The 17,275-nt window shown below is 32.6% G+C and overlaps 1 protein-coding gene across 2 annotated transcripts in view; it reads left to right on the top strand.

The window, feature by feature from the left end:
* LOC142232301 (uncharacterized) overlaps positions 1-17,275 on the top strand; it is a 38,318-nt gene that overhangs the window by 10,007 nt on the left and 11,036 nt on the right. For both annotated transcript variants that reach the window (XM_075303055.1, XM_075303054.1), the window contains one exon: positions 3,391-3,469. In XM_075303055.1, the coding sequence (XP_075159170.1) occupies positions 3,391-3,469 (79 nt within the window). The remainder of the gene's footprint in view (positions 1-3,390; positions 3,470-17,275) is intronic.

The raw sequence follows: 17,275 nt of genomic DNA, 5'->3' as shown, positions 1-17,275 counted from the left end.
TTTGTAACCACGAAATTTTAATTTCATGGACTCAAAATTGTTGTTAAACTCTTCTCCTCATTGTTTCCATATGTTTATACAAACATATGAAACGGCAATTTGTGGTGAAGTAGTTTTCATTTTTCAGGAAGCTCTTGAAAAAAATTAAGGTTTTATATTTCAGCATTTCCAAAAGAGAGAAAGAAGAAAATTTTATTTATTAAACCAACTACAACAGAACAACACTTCTGACATGAGGTTGTATAACCTTCATGTGGGTGGCCCAAGATGACAGAGTAATTTCTTTCGATAAGTCGAATTAGATACGCAAAACCCTTTATGTTAGTTGGGAGACAGTTATATGATCTGGCGATATTATGGCGATTTTGGCAAGTGGCACAGTAATATAACGATAAATCGTGGAGACTGAGCTTTGCATGTCTTGTGGAAAAGAACAAAATTAATTAAAATACAGAATATATTCTAATTAATTTTTCGATAAACACCATATCCCAACACAAGCACAAACAAAAATATATCCAAAATTTTTCCAATTTAAATTTCAATTGTATTCTAAAAAATTTTTCAATTAAAATTTAATTGGTTTAACAAAAATTAATGAACAAATTAATTGCATAAATTAAATGTTTTATTGGATCAATTCATTTTTTTTTTTAATTGACGTTGGTGATTGAAGAAATTTCAATTAAAAATTAATAGTGATTGAAGCCAAAAAAATATTGATTTCTGCGTAAGAACGTTTGCCTTTTTTCGAAAGAAACCTAAAATCCATAAAACATTTATGTGCAGCTACAGGACATTTTCCGTTGATACTGATTTTGTGACGTACAATTCTACCTGTCTGGATAATATTTTATTGCTTTTGTTTTTATAACAATGGAATTTTAATTTCGTAAAGTCAAAATAGTTTTCATACTTATTCCTCATTGTTTCCATGTGTTTTATAATGCTGAAAGTGAAACGACAATTCGAGGTGAAGTAGTTCTCATTCTCAAGAAACACTTAGCATTCTTGATGGGTGGTTGTTTTTTTTTCTGAAAATGTCTGTAAAAATATTTTTTATTTTATTTTTTATTAGTTATTGAGGTAGGTAGAAAAATAGTTAGACGCCGCTACTACTACTACTACGACAGATAGAACGATATGCGGGTATAACGACAGATAGAAAGTAATATAATTCGATAGTTATATAGATATATGTATTTATTAGTCATGGATATACAGACCGATATGTCTGTATATACAGGACTAATAAATTACACTAGTTTACAAAAAAAATTCATGTACACTTAATGAAAATCAACTTTTCTTATGTATTTTGAGCTGCTGAATTCGAGCAAATTATGGAACAGTTTTGGAGATATCCCGTTATTTTAAATTTTCGCTCTTTTTTCACTAAACGCAATATATATCGAGTTAGAAATGTCCGATTATAACGTTGTTGGTACTTAAATGAAAGGTAATAAGATGACGAATAATCGTGTGTAATAGGGTCTGTGAGAAGTTAAGTGGTTCAAAAAATATCAATGCGAAAAATCAAAATTTTCAAAAAAATCTTATTTTACAATGGACCTTTTCCGCCAGAAAAGTATAAACCATTAAAAATTTTTTTCTCTTCACGGTCGTATAGACGATACTCTAACGTAAGTAATAAGACCAACTAGAAGAAAAACGACAAACGAAAAATGACAAAGTTATAAGCAATTGAATGATGTGAAATCATGCATATATGAGCCAATCACCTACACAAAAATTTCTCTCGGCCACAGAGAAATGTATTTTTTTTTTTGAAAATGTTGACTTTTCGCATTGATATTTTGAACCACTTAATTTATCACAGATTATTCGTCATCTTATTAGCTTTCATTTAAGTACCAACAACGTTATAATCGGACATTTCTAACTCGAGATATATTGTGTTTAATGAAAAAAGAGCGAAAATTTAAAAATAACGGCATATCTCAAAAACTGTTCAATAAAAAATTTTTAAACATTTTTTTTTCGAATTCAGCAGCTCAAAATACATAAGAAAAGTTGATTTTCATCAAGTGTAAATTTTGAGTATAAACTAGTGTTATTGATTAAAAATTTATTTTATCAGTTAACCCTCTCATGCCCGAATTAAAATGCACGAATTTAACAAAATTTTACGCGCTATATATGTTAGTCTTGACTCAAACATGAAATGAAAAAATTCAAAGTCCTTGCTATCCTGGTTCGTCACACAATGCAAAAAAATCGCATGTCGAGCAAATAACGAGACTTAGAATCATATAAGCACAATATTTCTATAGGTAACATTGGGCATGAGAGGGTTAATTTTTTTAATTGACTACGTTTTCAACTGTTCCATTGAACCTTTTAATTGGAAATATTTTGGTGATATTTCTTTTTATATCAAATGTGGATTGTTGTGCAAATCCAATTTGTTGGCATTGAATATTAGAATTGAAATTTGAAGCGGATGACATCAGATACAACCGATTCTACACTGAAAAAAAAGCATGCCCGGTTCCAAAGATTTTGTCTTTACTTTAAAAATTTTGGTATTGATTCCGAGCCAAAGAAGCGGAGAATACAAGTAAGGATACTTTTAAGACACAATTCTCGTTTAAATATAGGTTTTGTGTATTTGCTTCTAGGAAGCAAATTTTAATTTTTCGCTTTTTCTGCTTTTGTTCTTCATATGCTATCAAATTCCTTTAAAAGTTAACGACTACTTTATTTTTCAAATTAAGACTCGACTTTCAGTAGAAATTATGATATGTTTCAAGTAAAAAACATCTTTAAAATAAAGTATTGAAAAACATGTCCTATATTTGAACGATTTTTTGCTTTGTAGTCATGATGCAAAAAGACAACAAATTTAAAGACAATTTCATTAAATTTAAAAAATTTTTCTGAATTATTAAAGTCAAGGTGATCTTAGACCAAACATTTTTTCTTTCATGTTATGATACCCATTTTTATGTGAAGTCACTTAATTATAAGGATAATACGACTTCATTGAAAATTTTATCGACTTTTGGACAAGGAAAAAAAATTATATTAGAGAAATACGTCTTCTATGCTAAGAAAAATTTGCATTCGTATTTTAAAGACATGAAATCTTTAACCTCACGACAATATTTTTTTTCAGTGTACTCATACTTGTCAATGTATGTACATATTTTTCTTTATTGTTGGTTAACGTTTTATAGATACAATATTCTATGTACAAGCCTGGGAATCACATGATCAGCATCTGTTAATCTAAATTAGAAGTTGTGTATTAAAACTTATAGAGTTTTACTAAGATAAACTTGTAGTTGAGTATATCACTTCTTTAAATATGATGTAATGTTTTTGGCCATGTAATAATAATCAATCATTTTTATGCTTATTTTACAGATATTCACTTAGTGACCTTAAAAGAATCGAGCAGTCGATAATAACGCAATACAAGAATCTTATGGTTTTAGATGATAAGGTAAGTGTTATGTATTCGTTAATTGGTACGTTAACAACATCGTTAAAATTATTAATGCATTCACCAGTGATCCACCCCCAGTCATGTTTTATATTTTATATCTTAACCAGCTATCCGATTTTTAGGGACTCTAAAAATTTGATCTAGTTTAAAAATGCCTGTCTACCAAATGACATGTTTTCTAACTTGTGGAAGAACGGCAATTACATGAGTAGTATTCCAAAGAAAAGGACATAAGAAAAACTATCACCAAAACATTCCCAATTAATTAATTGAATTTTAAAAAATATTCAATTAAAAATTTAATTGGTTCAACAAATTGTTTAATTGAAACAAAATTCAGTCACAAAAATTAATTGTATCAATTAATTTTTTAATTAAAACAATTAATTTTTTTATTGACTTTGGTGATTGATATTGTATTGATTAATTTTCAATTGAAATGTCTTCAATCACAGAAATGATAGTATCAATGAAAACATTAATTGAAGGTGAATTAAAAAATTAATTGATACTATTTGTGATTGATTTTTGTTTCAATTACAAATTTTTTTGATTCAATTAAATTTTTAATTGAATATTTTTTAGAACTCAATTAAAATTTTAATTGGAAAAATTGTCGTGAAATTTTTTTCTGTGTACTATCATTTCCGTCATTGAAGGAATTTCAATTTAAAATTAATTGGATCAATTATTATCATGATTGAAGCCCATTTTTTTGTGGAGTGTGGAGCATATGTTCTCACATTGTGATCATCATAGACCAATTAAATATAAGACATCTCAAATGAATTCACAGAGCTGTAGTTTGTCTGCACACCATAGAGGGCTCTTTTTCGTCTGCAATTGAGTGATTTTTTAATTTGGCTTTATTTTTGTTTTCTTTCCTTTGTTCTCTTGATGAAACACAAAATATTGTAAAAGCTTATAAAATTTTATCCATTCACACCTTTTTTGTAATGCAAATTGGCTGATTTGTACGGTAATTCTCGTTTTCCAAAAAGAAATTGAGTCACTTGACTGCGCAATTGAGTGGAATGACTGCGCTCTGCAAATAAACAAAACCATGGTGAATTCACTTGAGATGTCTATACCTTCCTTGGTCTATGGTGATCATAGACCAAGGAAGGTATAGACATCTCAAGTGATGTCTATACCTTCCATCTACGGCTGTAGTTTGTCTGCACACCGTAGATGGCTCTATTTCGTCTGCAATTGAGTGATTTTTGAATTTGGCTTTAATTTGTTTTCTTTCCTTTGTTTTCTTGATGAAATACCCAAATATTGTAAAAACATATAAAATTCTATACATCCACACCTTTTTTAATGCAAACTGACTGATTTGTACGGTAATTCTCGTTTTCAAAAAAGAAATTGAGTCACTTGACTGCGCAATTGAGTGGAATGACTGCGCACTGCAAATAAACAAATCATGGTGAATTATCAAGGTATGTCTCTATATTTTCTTGGTCTATGATTGTGATAATTTGAATTGCACTTTATTCACAGTTAGTAGTCCATTGTAATTTATTTTAATGAAAATAATATAAATAAATAATCATCCTGTCCAATATTTCTGATACAAAATCACCAAACTTACTCTTGTATTTCATAGTGTTAGTACAAACCAACATACACTTATGCACGGCAATAAAAATTATTCTTATTTGAATTTCTTCTTGATCAATATGAATTTTGAATTTTGTTCTCTTGAGTTTTGTGAATATCAAGAAGTCCTACGGTGCCAAATCAGACGGAAGTTGTACGGTACGACTTATCGAAAAATGTAATCTTGTTCGTTTGGTAACGACAAACGTAAATATATTCTCCATTGCATGCATACTTTTGGCCCAGCTGATGTCATCAACAATCCTGTCAACTCGAGAAAAAAATACTTAAATACGGGACTTTGTAGTTTGGTTTTAATTTCTCATATCTTTAATGTTTATTTACATGGGTGGGGAGCCTTTCAAGATTATAAAGTAACAATCGCAAAAGGAGAATAACAATTGCTTACCATATTTATACATAAAACTAAACAGAAATAGATATTCAATATTAACAGAATGGTATACTAAATCAATAGCTTCGGGAAGAATAATAAACTTTCATTCGACCCAACCACTTAAACAAAAGATAAATACAGCTTTGAGTATAATTCAAAAATCAATTAAATTATGTGATGACAAATTTCAAGAATCAAATATACAAAAAGTAAAAAAAATATACTCTTCAACAACTAATTCTCACAACACATTATAAATAATTTAATTAAGAAAGCCACTAACAAATCAAATTCCCAAAATACTACCGACGTTAATCAATCTGGCAATATCACAAAATATTACAGCCTCTCATATATTACAAAACTCACAGAAACTGCAATGCTTAAAGAAATAATATATGACAATCAATAACCTTCGCTCACAGGCCCAGCAAAAAATTAAATGCAATATTTAGCAAAACAAAAACAACAAGTTTATACGGCCGTAAGTTCGGCCAGGCCGAATCTTATGTTACCTCCACCATCGATTGCGTAGAAACTTCTACGAAAGACTGTCATTCACAATCGAATTACTTGGGTTGTGGTATCTTAAAACTTCTTAATATCGTTTTCTAAATTGTGAGTTAGTCCATACATGGTATATATTAGATAAAAAGGATATGTGTAGGTAAGTCTACAAATAATTACGAATCGATATGGAATCGATTGCACGGTACGTAGAGAGCCAGAATTGAAATTGATATGGACCAATTTTTGTGTGATTGGGGATCGATTTATCTGAGGGCTATATATAACTATAGACCGATATGGACCTAGTTAGGCATGGTTGTTAACGGCCATATCGTAGCACAATGTACCAAATTTCAACTGACTCGGATGAAATTTCCTCCTCCAAGAGGCTCCAAAACCAAATCTCGGGATCGGTTTATATGGGGGCTATATATGATTATGGACCACTTTTGGCATGGTTGTTAAATATCATATACTACCACCACGTACCAAATTTCAACCAGATCGGATGAATTTTGTTTCTCCAAAAGGCACCGGAGGTCAAATCTGGGAATCGGTTTCTAATGGGGCTATATATAATTATGGACAGATATGAACCAATTCCTGCATGGTTGTTGGATACCATATACTAACATCACGTACCCAATTTCAACCGAATCGGATGAATTTTGCTCTTCCAAGGGGCTCCGGAGGTCAAATCTGGGGATCGGTTTATATGGGGGCTATATATAATTATGGACCGATTTCGACCAATTTTTGCATGGGTGTTTGAGGCCATATATTAACACCACGTACCAAATTTCAACTGAATCAGATGAATTTTGGTCTTCCAAGAGGCTCTGGAGGTCAAATCTGGTGCTCGATTTATATGGGGGCTATATAAAATTATGCACCGATGTGGACCAATTTGTGCATGGTCATTAGAGACCATATACTAACACCATGTACCAAATTTCAGCCGGATCGGATGAAATTTTCTTCTCTTATAGGCTCCGCAAGCCAAATGTGGGGATCGGCTTATATGGGGGCTATATATAATTATGGACCGATGTGGACCAATTTTTGCATGGTTGTTAAAGACCATAGACTAACACCATGTACCAAATTTCAGCCGGATCGGATGAAATTTTCTTCTCTTAGAGGCTCCGCAAGCCAAATCTGGGGATCGGCTTATATGGGGGCTTTATATAATTATGGACCGATGTGGACCAAATTTTGCATGGTTGTTAAAGACCATATACTAACAGCATGTACCAAATTTCAGCCGGATCGGATAAAGTTTGCTTCTCTTAGAGGGTCCGCAAGCCAAATTTGGGGGTCCGTTTATATGGGGGCTATACGTAAAAGTGGACCGGTATGGCCCATTTGCAATACCATCCGACCTACATCAGTAACAACTACTTGTGCCAAGTTTCAAGTCGATAGCTTGTTTCGTTCGGAAGTTAGCGTGATTTTAACAGACGGACGGACGGAGTCGACGGCTCAGGTCGACTCAGAATTTCACCACGACCCAGAATATATATACTTTATGGGGTCTTAGTGCAATATTCCGATGTGTTACAAACGGAATGACAAAGTTAATATACTCCCATCCTATGGTGGAGGGTATAAAAATAACAAAAACACAACAAACAACGTAGTCTATGAAATCAAATGCATAGACAAAGAAACATGCAACAAATAGTATGTGGGGACAACTAAACGTAGATTAGCGACGAGGGTAACAGAGCACGAAGCAGATATAAGAAAAGCAAAACAAACGACAGCTTTGGCTCAACACTGCATAGAGTTCGGACCAGAGAATGAAGCCGCCGAGTCGCGCCGCCGATTTCAGTCGCCGCCGACCATTTTTTGCCAGTCGACGCCGCCGCCGAATATGTCGACTCACCTCGACTCAAATTTAGCCGCCAAGTAATGAAAAATATCGATTTAAATCAGAAAAATGTTTATTGAATTGTCGTATTTTTTCCAAAATTTTGAACACAACCAATCATATTTAATCTGCTATAATAATTTAGCAAAAATTTAGCTCAGAAAATTTGAACGAAAAGTAAATTTGTTTGTAAGATAGGTTGTACAACTAATCTCATTACCATTCGATTAACTTCAAATTGATTTTATAATGGATAATTGTCCGCCGCCGAGTGAACAAATTTATATCGGCTCAGCCGTCAAGCCGCCGCCGCCGGAGGCAAAAATTTAGTGTCCGCCGCCGCCGACAAAAATGGGTCGGCTTCATTCTCTGGTTCGGACATACAGCAGGTTTGGAGAATGTGAAAATCTTAGACAAAGAGAGAAGAGTAAACAAACGATACACTTTAGAGAGTCTAAGAATACAACAAAGAATTCAATGCGCAATACACATAAAAGAGGACAAAGACAACACTAATGCTGCTTATACATTAGCGCTCATTTAGTTTAAGTTCAATCATCTAGTTTTTATTTATTTATTTTTGAAATTATTTTGAATTTGTGGTTAATATTATAGTGTTCATCAAGGTATATTTAGGAAGGTAGTTTCAAGCTATCAGATGATTACAATTTTTTCATTTGAGCAGAATTTTTATTGTCGGTATCTGCTTAATGGCATAGGCGTAGCTAAAGGGGTTTTATGGGTTTTTCATCTCCCCCTACCAAATACCATTCAGTATTTCTTCAAATCATGATTATATATCATTGAATTAAATATTATGGTTTCTTCCCATCTATAAGTATTTATTTTTTCTCTTTTTGAGGTATCTTCACAATGAGCACACATCGTAGCTTTTACCTCCTACGAAAATGTTGCTACACACAAAAAAAAATTTTTTGATTTCAATCACGAAAATCGCGGATTCAATCATTTTTTTAATTGAAATGTCTTCAATCACGAAAATGATAGTATCAATCACCCATTTTGATTGAAAACCAACACGATTTTCAATTAAAAATTTAATTGACTTTTGTCACGGAACCAATTAAATGTGTGAGTGAATCAATTAAAAACGTGATTGATTTTTAACATAAAATTCAATCACAGTTTTAATTGAATCAATTAAAATTTTAATTAATTTCGCGACACAAATCAATCAACTATTTGATTGATTCAACTAAATAATTAATTGAAATTGGCTATAAATTTCAATCAAAAAATTTATATTACGCCCCCAAAATCGTATTTAGTTTTATTTGAAATAAAAAAAATATGCGTTTCTTATAAAACATATTCAATATTTTATTATTTTTTGAATTATGCAATAGATAAATAAATTTGGTTCTTGTCATTTGTGTGTTTTGTTCTAACATAACACATACAATTACTATCAATACAACTAAAGGGTGAAAAAATAAAATATATAAATCATTATCTTCCTTATCATAATAACCATGTCAGAATGTTCCTTCTAATAACATATTTAGATGCGCAATAAATCAGCAGCCTGTAAGCTAAATTAGTTTTTCTGAAAGTAAACAGAATAATTCGAATTTAATTTTGTTCAATTAAAAGTTAATTTGTTTAACATTACCTGCATAGAATATCAAGTCCAATTCTTAGTTCCAGGTTGCAGATTTATAATCTTCCTTTGGAGTTGTAGTCTTTTAGCATAAAAAGGTGTATTAAGGAGCTCGGTAATTTAATTTTAGTATCAATTCCTTTGCAAAATGTCCACATATTGAAATCGTCTATTAAAATTTGAATCAATCAAAGACAAAAATAATAGGAAAGCAATGTAATATTTGGTATTATATTGATGATACTTTGAAATTCTGGAAATAGAAAAAAAATATAAATGGAAAATACATATTTTTAAATTCAAAAGAGAACTTTTTACCATTATATAATTGAGCTCATTATTTTATATACCAGATAGGTATACTGATCTCTACTTGGGTACAAACTGAAAAAGGCAGGTAAAACAAAACTGCAATTTAATACAAACGCTACTTCGCAACATCAAGGTGAATCTTCCAACAAACCCATACCGCTCTTGGTTTTAAGAAAACTAGGAGTGAAAAAAAATTTACAATTTTAAAAGTTCCTTTGATTGCAAACATATTCTTATATTCTTACATATTTGATAAAACGATGGAGTTGATTGGTCAATTTCACGAAATAAAATTGCTTACTATGTTAAAAGAAATGAATAAAAATATATTATTTTAGTCCGTTTAATGTAAACAGACTTAAATGGAAAATGGTATTCACATTTCACAATTACTTACCTTCAATAACCGTAGATTGTTTTCCATTTTTACAATACCACACAGGTAATTTCAAATGCGTTCTGCCATATATTTTTTCAAACCTTTACCACGTGGCCATTTGTTGTTGCACACTTTATTTATTTCAACCCTTTGCTATGATTTGTTGTTGCGTTCAATGCATTTATGCACACATTTCGCACGCAGCAGACAGAATGTCGCCAATAATGTTTTTCAATTTACGCGAAAAAGAAAAACTCAACCGTTCGCTACGAGTTACTTCCACAGACTGATCTCTCCATCATTCAACAATGTGCATAAATACCCATTCTCTTGTTCTCTTTTCGCTCTTTCCATAGCTCAAAATTATTCAATTTCAATCACAAAGATGATTGGATCAATCACATGTGTAATTGGAAACGGAAAAATTTTCAATCACGTTTGTAATTGAAAATTATTTCCGAATTGATTAACAAATTGATTGAATCAATTAATATTTTAATTGGAAACGTAACAAATATCAATCATTTTTTTAATTGGTTTTTATTCGGATTTGATTAAATATTTAATTGAATCAATTAACATTTTAATTGAATCCGTTTCCAAATTCAATTAAGTGTTTAATTGAAAAAATGTTGGTGATAATTTTTTGTGTGTAGCTACGCCAATGTTTAATAGACAATTGTGACAAATAAAAATAACAATTCAAAATAAAATTATTTTATACCAAAAATTTTGAATTTTCAATTTGCTTTAAATTTATGACAGAAAAGTATCGAAATAAATTATCCTCATAATTGATGGTAAGAATTACTTCAATTATTCTTGTAGACCGTATCATATTTCGAAGCATACATCGATCATTTCCAGATTTTCTCTATTTTAAATTTCCAACTTGTTGAACATATTGTTCAACAAGTGAGAAATTTAATTCAATTTGACTGACAATCAAAGTTTCAATATGGCGACTGACATTTTTGTTTTTTTAATACTAAAACTACCTTACTAAATCTGCCTTGGTGTTGGTGTGCCGTCACATTTTACCTTTTAACAATGATATCGAAAATATGAAAAAAGACTACATGTAAGTTTAGAGATTGACTTATGGTACTCCACATAGATGTAATTTGTCCCCCTTTTTGTCAGAGAGTATTAAGAAAACAAGAGAACGAAACTGTCAAGCGAAACTGCGACAGTATGTGGCAGTCATGAGGAAATTTATCTAATGTCATGCAGTTTTTGTCGGCGCTTCTCTCAAATATCATACAGTTAGCGTCGGCGTCACCCAGTTCAGTTCTCTACCGGCCTTATGAAACGTACGAAAAATAGGATTTGGAACCTACTTTGTAGTAACAAATGTTCTTTTATATAAATCTTTTCATTCTATTAAATTTTTTGGCAAACAATTTGAAATTATAACTGCCGACGCCTTAATAAAGAATTTATCAAAACAGCGCTTCGACCGCAACGTCGGTTATACCAAAGCTGCAGGCATCGTGCGACATCTATACGGTTGACATTTGTTGTTTTTATAGAAGAGAAATTTTCGTCCTCTTGTTTTCTTAATACTCTCTGTTTTTATACCCACCACCATAGAATGGTGACGGAGGTATAATAAGTTTGTCATTCCGTGTGTAATACATCGAAATATCGATTTCCGACTATATAAAGTATATATTCTTGATCAGGGAGAAATTCTAAGACGATATAAACATGTCCGTCTGTCTGTCTGTTGTAATCACGCTACAGCCTTCAATAATGGAGCTATCGTCCTGAAATTTGGCACAGACTCGTCTTTTGTTTGCAGGCAGGTCAGGTTCGAAGATGGGATATATTGGTCCAAGTTTTGATATAGTGCCCATATAAACCGACCTCCCGATTTGGGGTAAATGTAGTTTTTATCCAATTCACCTGAAACTGGAAATCTAGAGGTATTTTAGGACCATCAAAAAGTGTACCGAAAATGGTGCCTATCGGTCCATGTTTTGGTATAGCCCCCATATGGACCGATTTCCCGATTTTACTTCTTGGGCGTCTAGAAAGTGTATTTTCTATCCAATTTGCCTGAAATTGGAAATGTAGAGGTATTCTAGGAAAATAAAGTGATGTGCCGAAAATGGTGATTATCGGTCGATGTTTTGATATAGCCCCCATATAGGCCGATCTCCCGATTTTATTTCCTGGGCTTCTAGAATCCGTAGTTTGTATCCTTCCATGTTTTGGTATAGCCCCCATTACAACGAACTCCCGTTTAACTCCTAGGGTTTCTAGAAATTGTAGTTTTTATCCGATTTGCCACAAATTGAAAATATACTAGCATTACAGACCCATAACAAAGTGTATATGATTTAGTTTTATCGGTCCATTTGGTAAGGCCTCCATATAGACCGATTTCACTTATTGAGGGTAGAGAAGGCGCACTGATCTGCTTGGGAAAATATCTGTCATCAAACCTCCCTGAAATTTTCAAAGGAAACTATTATATTTGATTCATGGTGGTGAGTATTTAAGATTCGGCCCGGCCGAACTTACTACTGTATACAGTTGTTGGCAAAGATAATTGAGAAGAAGATGCAGTCTTGTCATAGCAAAACTGAAGCACCAGAGGACTCTGCCAACAAAATATCATAAAGTTTGCGTCGACGTGTCTCTCAAATGTACTGCCGTTTGCGTCGGAAAATATCATAACATTTGTGTTTTTCATACATTTCTGAATAAAAACCCACAAAAGCAATACCGAAATGATTGTAGAAAATTAAAATAAAACGTATGTGTATTTTAAAGCGAATATTCATTATGATTTTATGTGAATATTGTCGTTATGAATTTATTCCTGGGCAGAGCTGCTTTGGAAAAAATTGACAAAACAATTTTTTTCTCATAGCCCTCTACACCTTGACATTTGCTTTCTCTTTATAAGAGCACAATGCTTAATCTTGTTATACTCAATTATCTTTGGTTGTTGGTACTTCTATCGTTGCCAGATTTCAATAAAATTCATCCCAGAAGAAGTTGGAAATTACCAACGAAACGTCGGATAAAAAAATGAAGTAAAGTCTTTTTATTTGCATATTTAGAGATCTTAAAAGCCCGATTTAGAATAAATCGTATAAAAACCACCAATTTAACATACATTATAAAGTAAAGAATTTTCATAATTTTTACTTTATAAACTTTAAGCAGTTGCCTAATGTATCGATTTTGATCATAATATGTAGAGCATATAATAAGCAATGGGCACATGATACATTTCATATTTAGGCAAAACAAAATAAACATACAAAACGTAGTAAAATTTTATTTATCTATTTTCATATGTAACTAAGCCTTACAAAGGCCTTATACAGTTACTTAAAACAACATTGTAAATACTACTCAAAACAATTCTCTTAATTCTAACATTAATATACTATCAATAATAAAGGGTGATTCTTTTGAGGTTAGGATTTTCATGCATTAGTATTTGACAGATCACGTGGGATTTCAGACATGGTGTCAAAGAGAAAGATGCTCAGTATGCTTTGACATTTCATCATGAATAGACTTACGATCTGCCACAACGTCGAATTTTCAGTGAATGGGCCCTAGAAAAGTTGGCAGAAAATCCGCTTTTTTATCGACAAATTTTGTTCAGCGATGAGGCTCATTTCTGGTTGAATGGCTACGTAAATAAGCAAAATTGCCGCATTTGGAGTGAAGAGCAACCAGAAGCCGTTCAAGAACTGCCCATGCATCCCGAAAAATGCACTGTTTGGTGTGGTTTGTACGCTGGTGGAATCATTGGACCGTATTTTTTCAAAGATGCTGTTGGACGCAACGTTACGGTGAATGGCGATCGCTATCGTTCGATGCTAACAAACTTTTTGTTGCCAAAAATGGAAGAACTGAACTTGGTTGACATGTGGTTTCAACAAGATGGCGCTACATGCCACACAGCTCGCGATTCTATGGCCATTTTGAGGGAAAACTTCGGAGAACAATTCATCTCAAGAAATGGACCGGTAAGTTGGCCACCAAGATCATGCGATTTGACGCCTTTAGACTATTTTTTGTGGGGCTACGTCAAGTCTAAAGTCTACAGAAATAAGCCAGCAACTATTCCAGCTTTGGAAGACAACATTTCCGAAGAAATTCGGGCTATTCCGGCCGAAATGCTCGAAAAAGTTGCCCAAAATTGGACTTTCCGAATGGACCACCTAAGACGCAGCCGCGGTCAACATTTAAATGAAATTATCTTCAAAAAGTAAATGTCATGGACCAATCTAACGTTTCAAATAAAGAACCGATGAGATTTTGCAAATTTTATGCGTTTTTTTTTTTAAAAAGTTATCAAGCTCTTAACAAATCACCCTTTACAACAACAACAGGATACTACTCCATTAAAATTGTTCCTTTTGGATCTATAAGTGGTTCAAAAGTGGCGCAGAAACGATGAATTTAACATGGGTTTGTCATAGGACCGATGTCCACCATTTCAATTACCGTTGCACTGAATTTGCATCGCTCCTGAATTAAAAAATTTTGTAATATTTTGCCAAATCAATAATTTTTATAATTTTTTATGATTTTTAGCATTAGACAATGACCTCAAATATTTTCAAAAATTCATAATTTTTCTCGATTCGATGTTTTTCGATAAAATTTTAACCCTTTCACTACACAGAAAAAAAATTCACGAAAATTTTTCCAATTAAAGTCCTAATTGAGTTTTAAAAAATATTCAATTAAAAATTTAATTGAATCGACAAATGTTTTAATTGAAATAAAAATCAATCACACAAATTAATAATATTAATTATTCATATTCATCTTTATTTAATCAAACCGAGCCCATGCGGACTATATGTTGATAGATAATACAAATGATTACAGGTATTTGCTTGAAATGATTAAACTAACTAATACATATTTTAAAAACATTAAGTGAAAAATACTATAATAAAACGAAATATATATGAAAATTATGAAAATAAAAACAAAGAAATGTGATGTTTAAAACTAATATCCTAAAACTAAAAAACCTAACGCACACTTTTATAAAAAAAAAAATAAAATAATTATGAAAAAAATAAATGGTGATAAAATTATTGTCAGTGAGAAACATGACTAGTTCAAACGATTATTATGAAAATGCAAAATCAATCTATCTTTAAATGTATGAGAAGAAATTGAAAAATCCTTAGCAATAGCAGGCAAATGGTTCCATAGCCTTGTTATGCGAATTGCAAAAGATTTCTCAAAAATGTTGTGACTGAAATGTTCCACACGGAGTTGTGAATTTCTTGTGGAGTGTAAAAAATTGAAGTTATGCAGAAGATAAGAAGGTTGTCTGCGTTTTATGACATTAAAAGAGAAACAAAGACATTTTATGGATACAAAATCGTTAAAAGAACAACCCAAGAACTGCGAAGCAAAGTAGTCGTAGTCCCTCCTACATAGCTGGCCGTAAACAAAACGAAGAATACCATGAAAACACGAAATAAGTCTGTTAACGCAGGATCGATTAGCACCCGTATAGACCTCAATACCGTAAAGTATATGCGGCATGAGCAAGGAATGTGCCAACATATATTTAATTTGTGTAGGAAATATAACATTAAGGGAATATAACTTCTTAAGTACAAAATTCAATTTCGCACACACATGGGCGATATGTGAGCCAAATGTAAGACCGGTGTCAAGTTCGAATCCGAGCGAAGTAATACAACTAGACGGAACGACAACACTATTCTGGACAACAATACAATTATTAGCACGTAAATTGTGAGATCCACCAAATACTATACATTTAGTCTTATCTACATTAATCCTAAGTTTATTGCAACGGGCCCATTCACAGATACGACCAATATCATCATCTAGATTGGACACAGGTATCCAGATCCTCCGTATTACTTGTACTTAGCAACTGAATATCGTCAGCATATATAGCTAAGTTAACATGCCGAACGTAAAGATGTAGGTCATTCACATACAACGTAAATAGAATCGGTCCCAATATAGAGCCCTGGGGTACCCCGGCAAGTATCGTGTTGACACCCGAACATTGATCCCGATATGACACGAACTGCGAACGACCAGACAGAAACGAGGACATTAGCTCGCATGATGACACTGACAAGTTGAATTCATGATTAAGTTTATAGCACAGGATGTTGTGATCTACAGAGTCAAAAGCTTTGCTCAGATCCAGAGCAGCCAGAATGGCTGGGTTACGATTATCCATCGCACGCCTGATATCATCAGTCAACTTGATCATAAGCGAGGTAGTGCTATGAAACCTCCTAAAACCGGATTGACTAGTATCCACCAACGAGAAACGATTGAGATGATCCACTAACTGATCCTTAATTAATATTTCGAAAGCTTTCGACAAGGCAGGCAGAATAGAGATGGGTCGGTAATCAGAACAATTAAAACCTGATGTACCTTTTTTCCTTAGTGGAATGACTCTTGCCAGCTTCCATGCCAAGGGAAAGTTGCAAGTCATTAAGATAGTATTGAACAGGTGGAGAATGTGCTGTTGTATATACGGAAATATCAACTTGATAAACCGTATTGGGATATGATCTGTCCCAATAGCATTAGACCTAATACTAAATATTGCACTATGTAATTCAAAGGGATCAACTCTACGAAAATTGAGACGATTGTCACGCATATCAGAAGTGTAAGAAGTACTTAAACTAGGCGAAAAAAGGGACGACACATTAGTATAATAATTGTTCAAGTTATCAACATCTATATCACAGTTGGCATTACAGGAAGTTTCAGAATCAAGACCACCAGTCGAGCGAATCTTGGACCAGAGATCTTTAGAACTTGTAGTTCCGCTGAACAAGCGAACACCATATGATCGCTTAGCACGTCTTATATTTCTCCGAACAATAGCATTATACTCTCTATATATAAGTTTATCCCTAGTTGAGTTCGACTCCAAATAAGCCGCATATGCCAGATCTCTGTTAATGATAGCATCCTTTATGTTCCTATCATCATACCAAATTGGTTTGCCGTGCCTAATCAGACGTGTCTTTTCGGGAACATGATGTTCGAACAAATTAATCAGTATACTATTCAAGTGGAAAAGTTGCACATCAGTATTATTA

This window comes from Haematobia irritans, chromosome 3 (assembly GCF_050003625.1).
Source record: "Haematobia irritans isolate KBUSLIRL chromosome 3, ASM5000362v1, whole genome shotgun sequence".
NCBI lineage: Eukaryota > Metazoa > Arthropoda > Insecta > Diptera > Muscidae > Haematobia > Haematobia irritans.
This window is presented reverse-complemented; position numbering and strand designations above follow the sequence as displayed.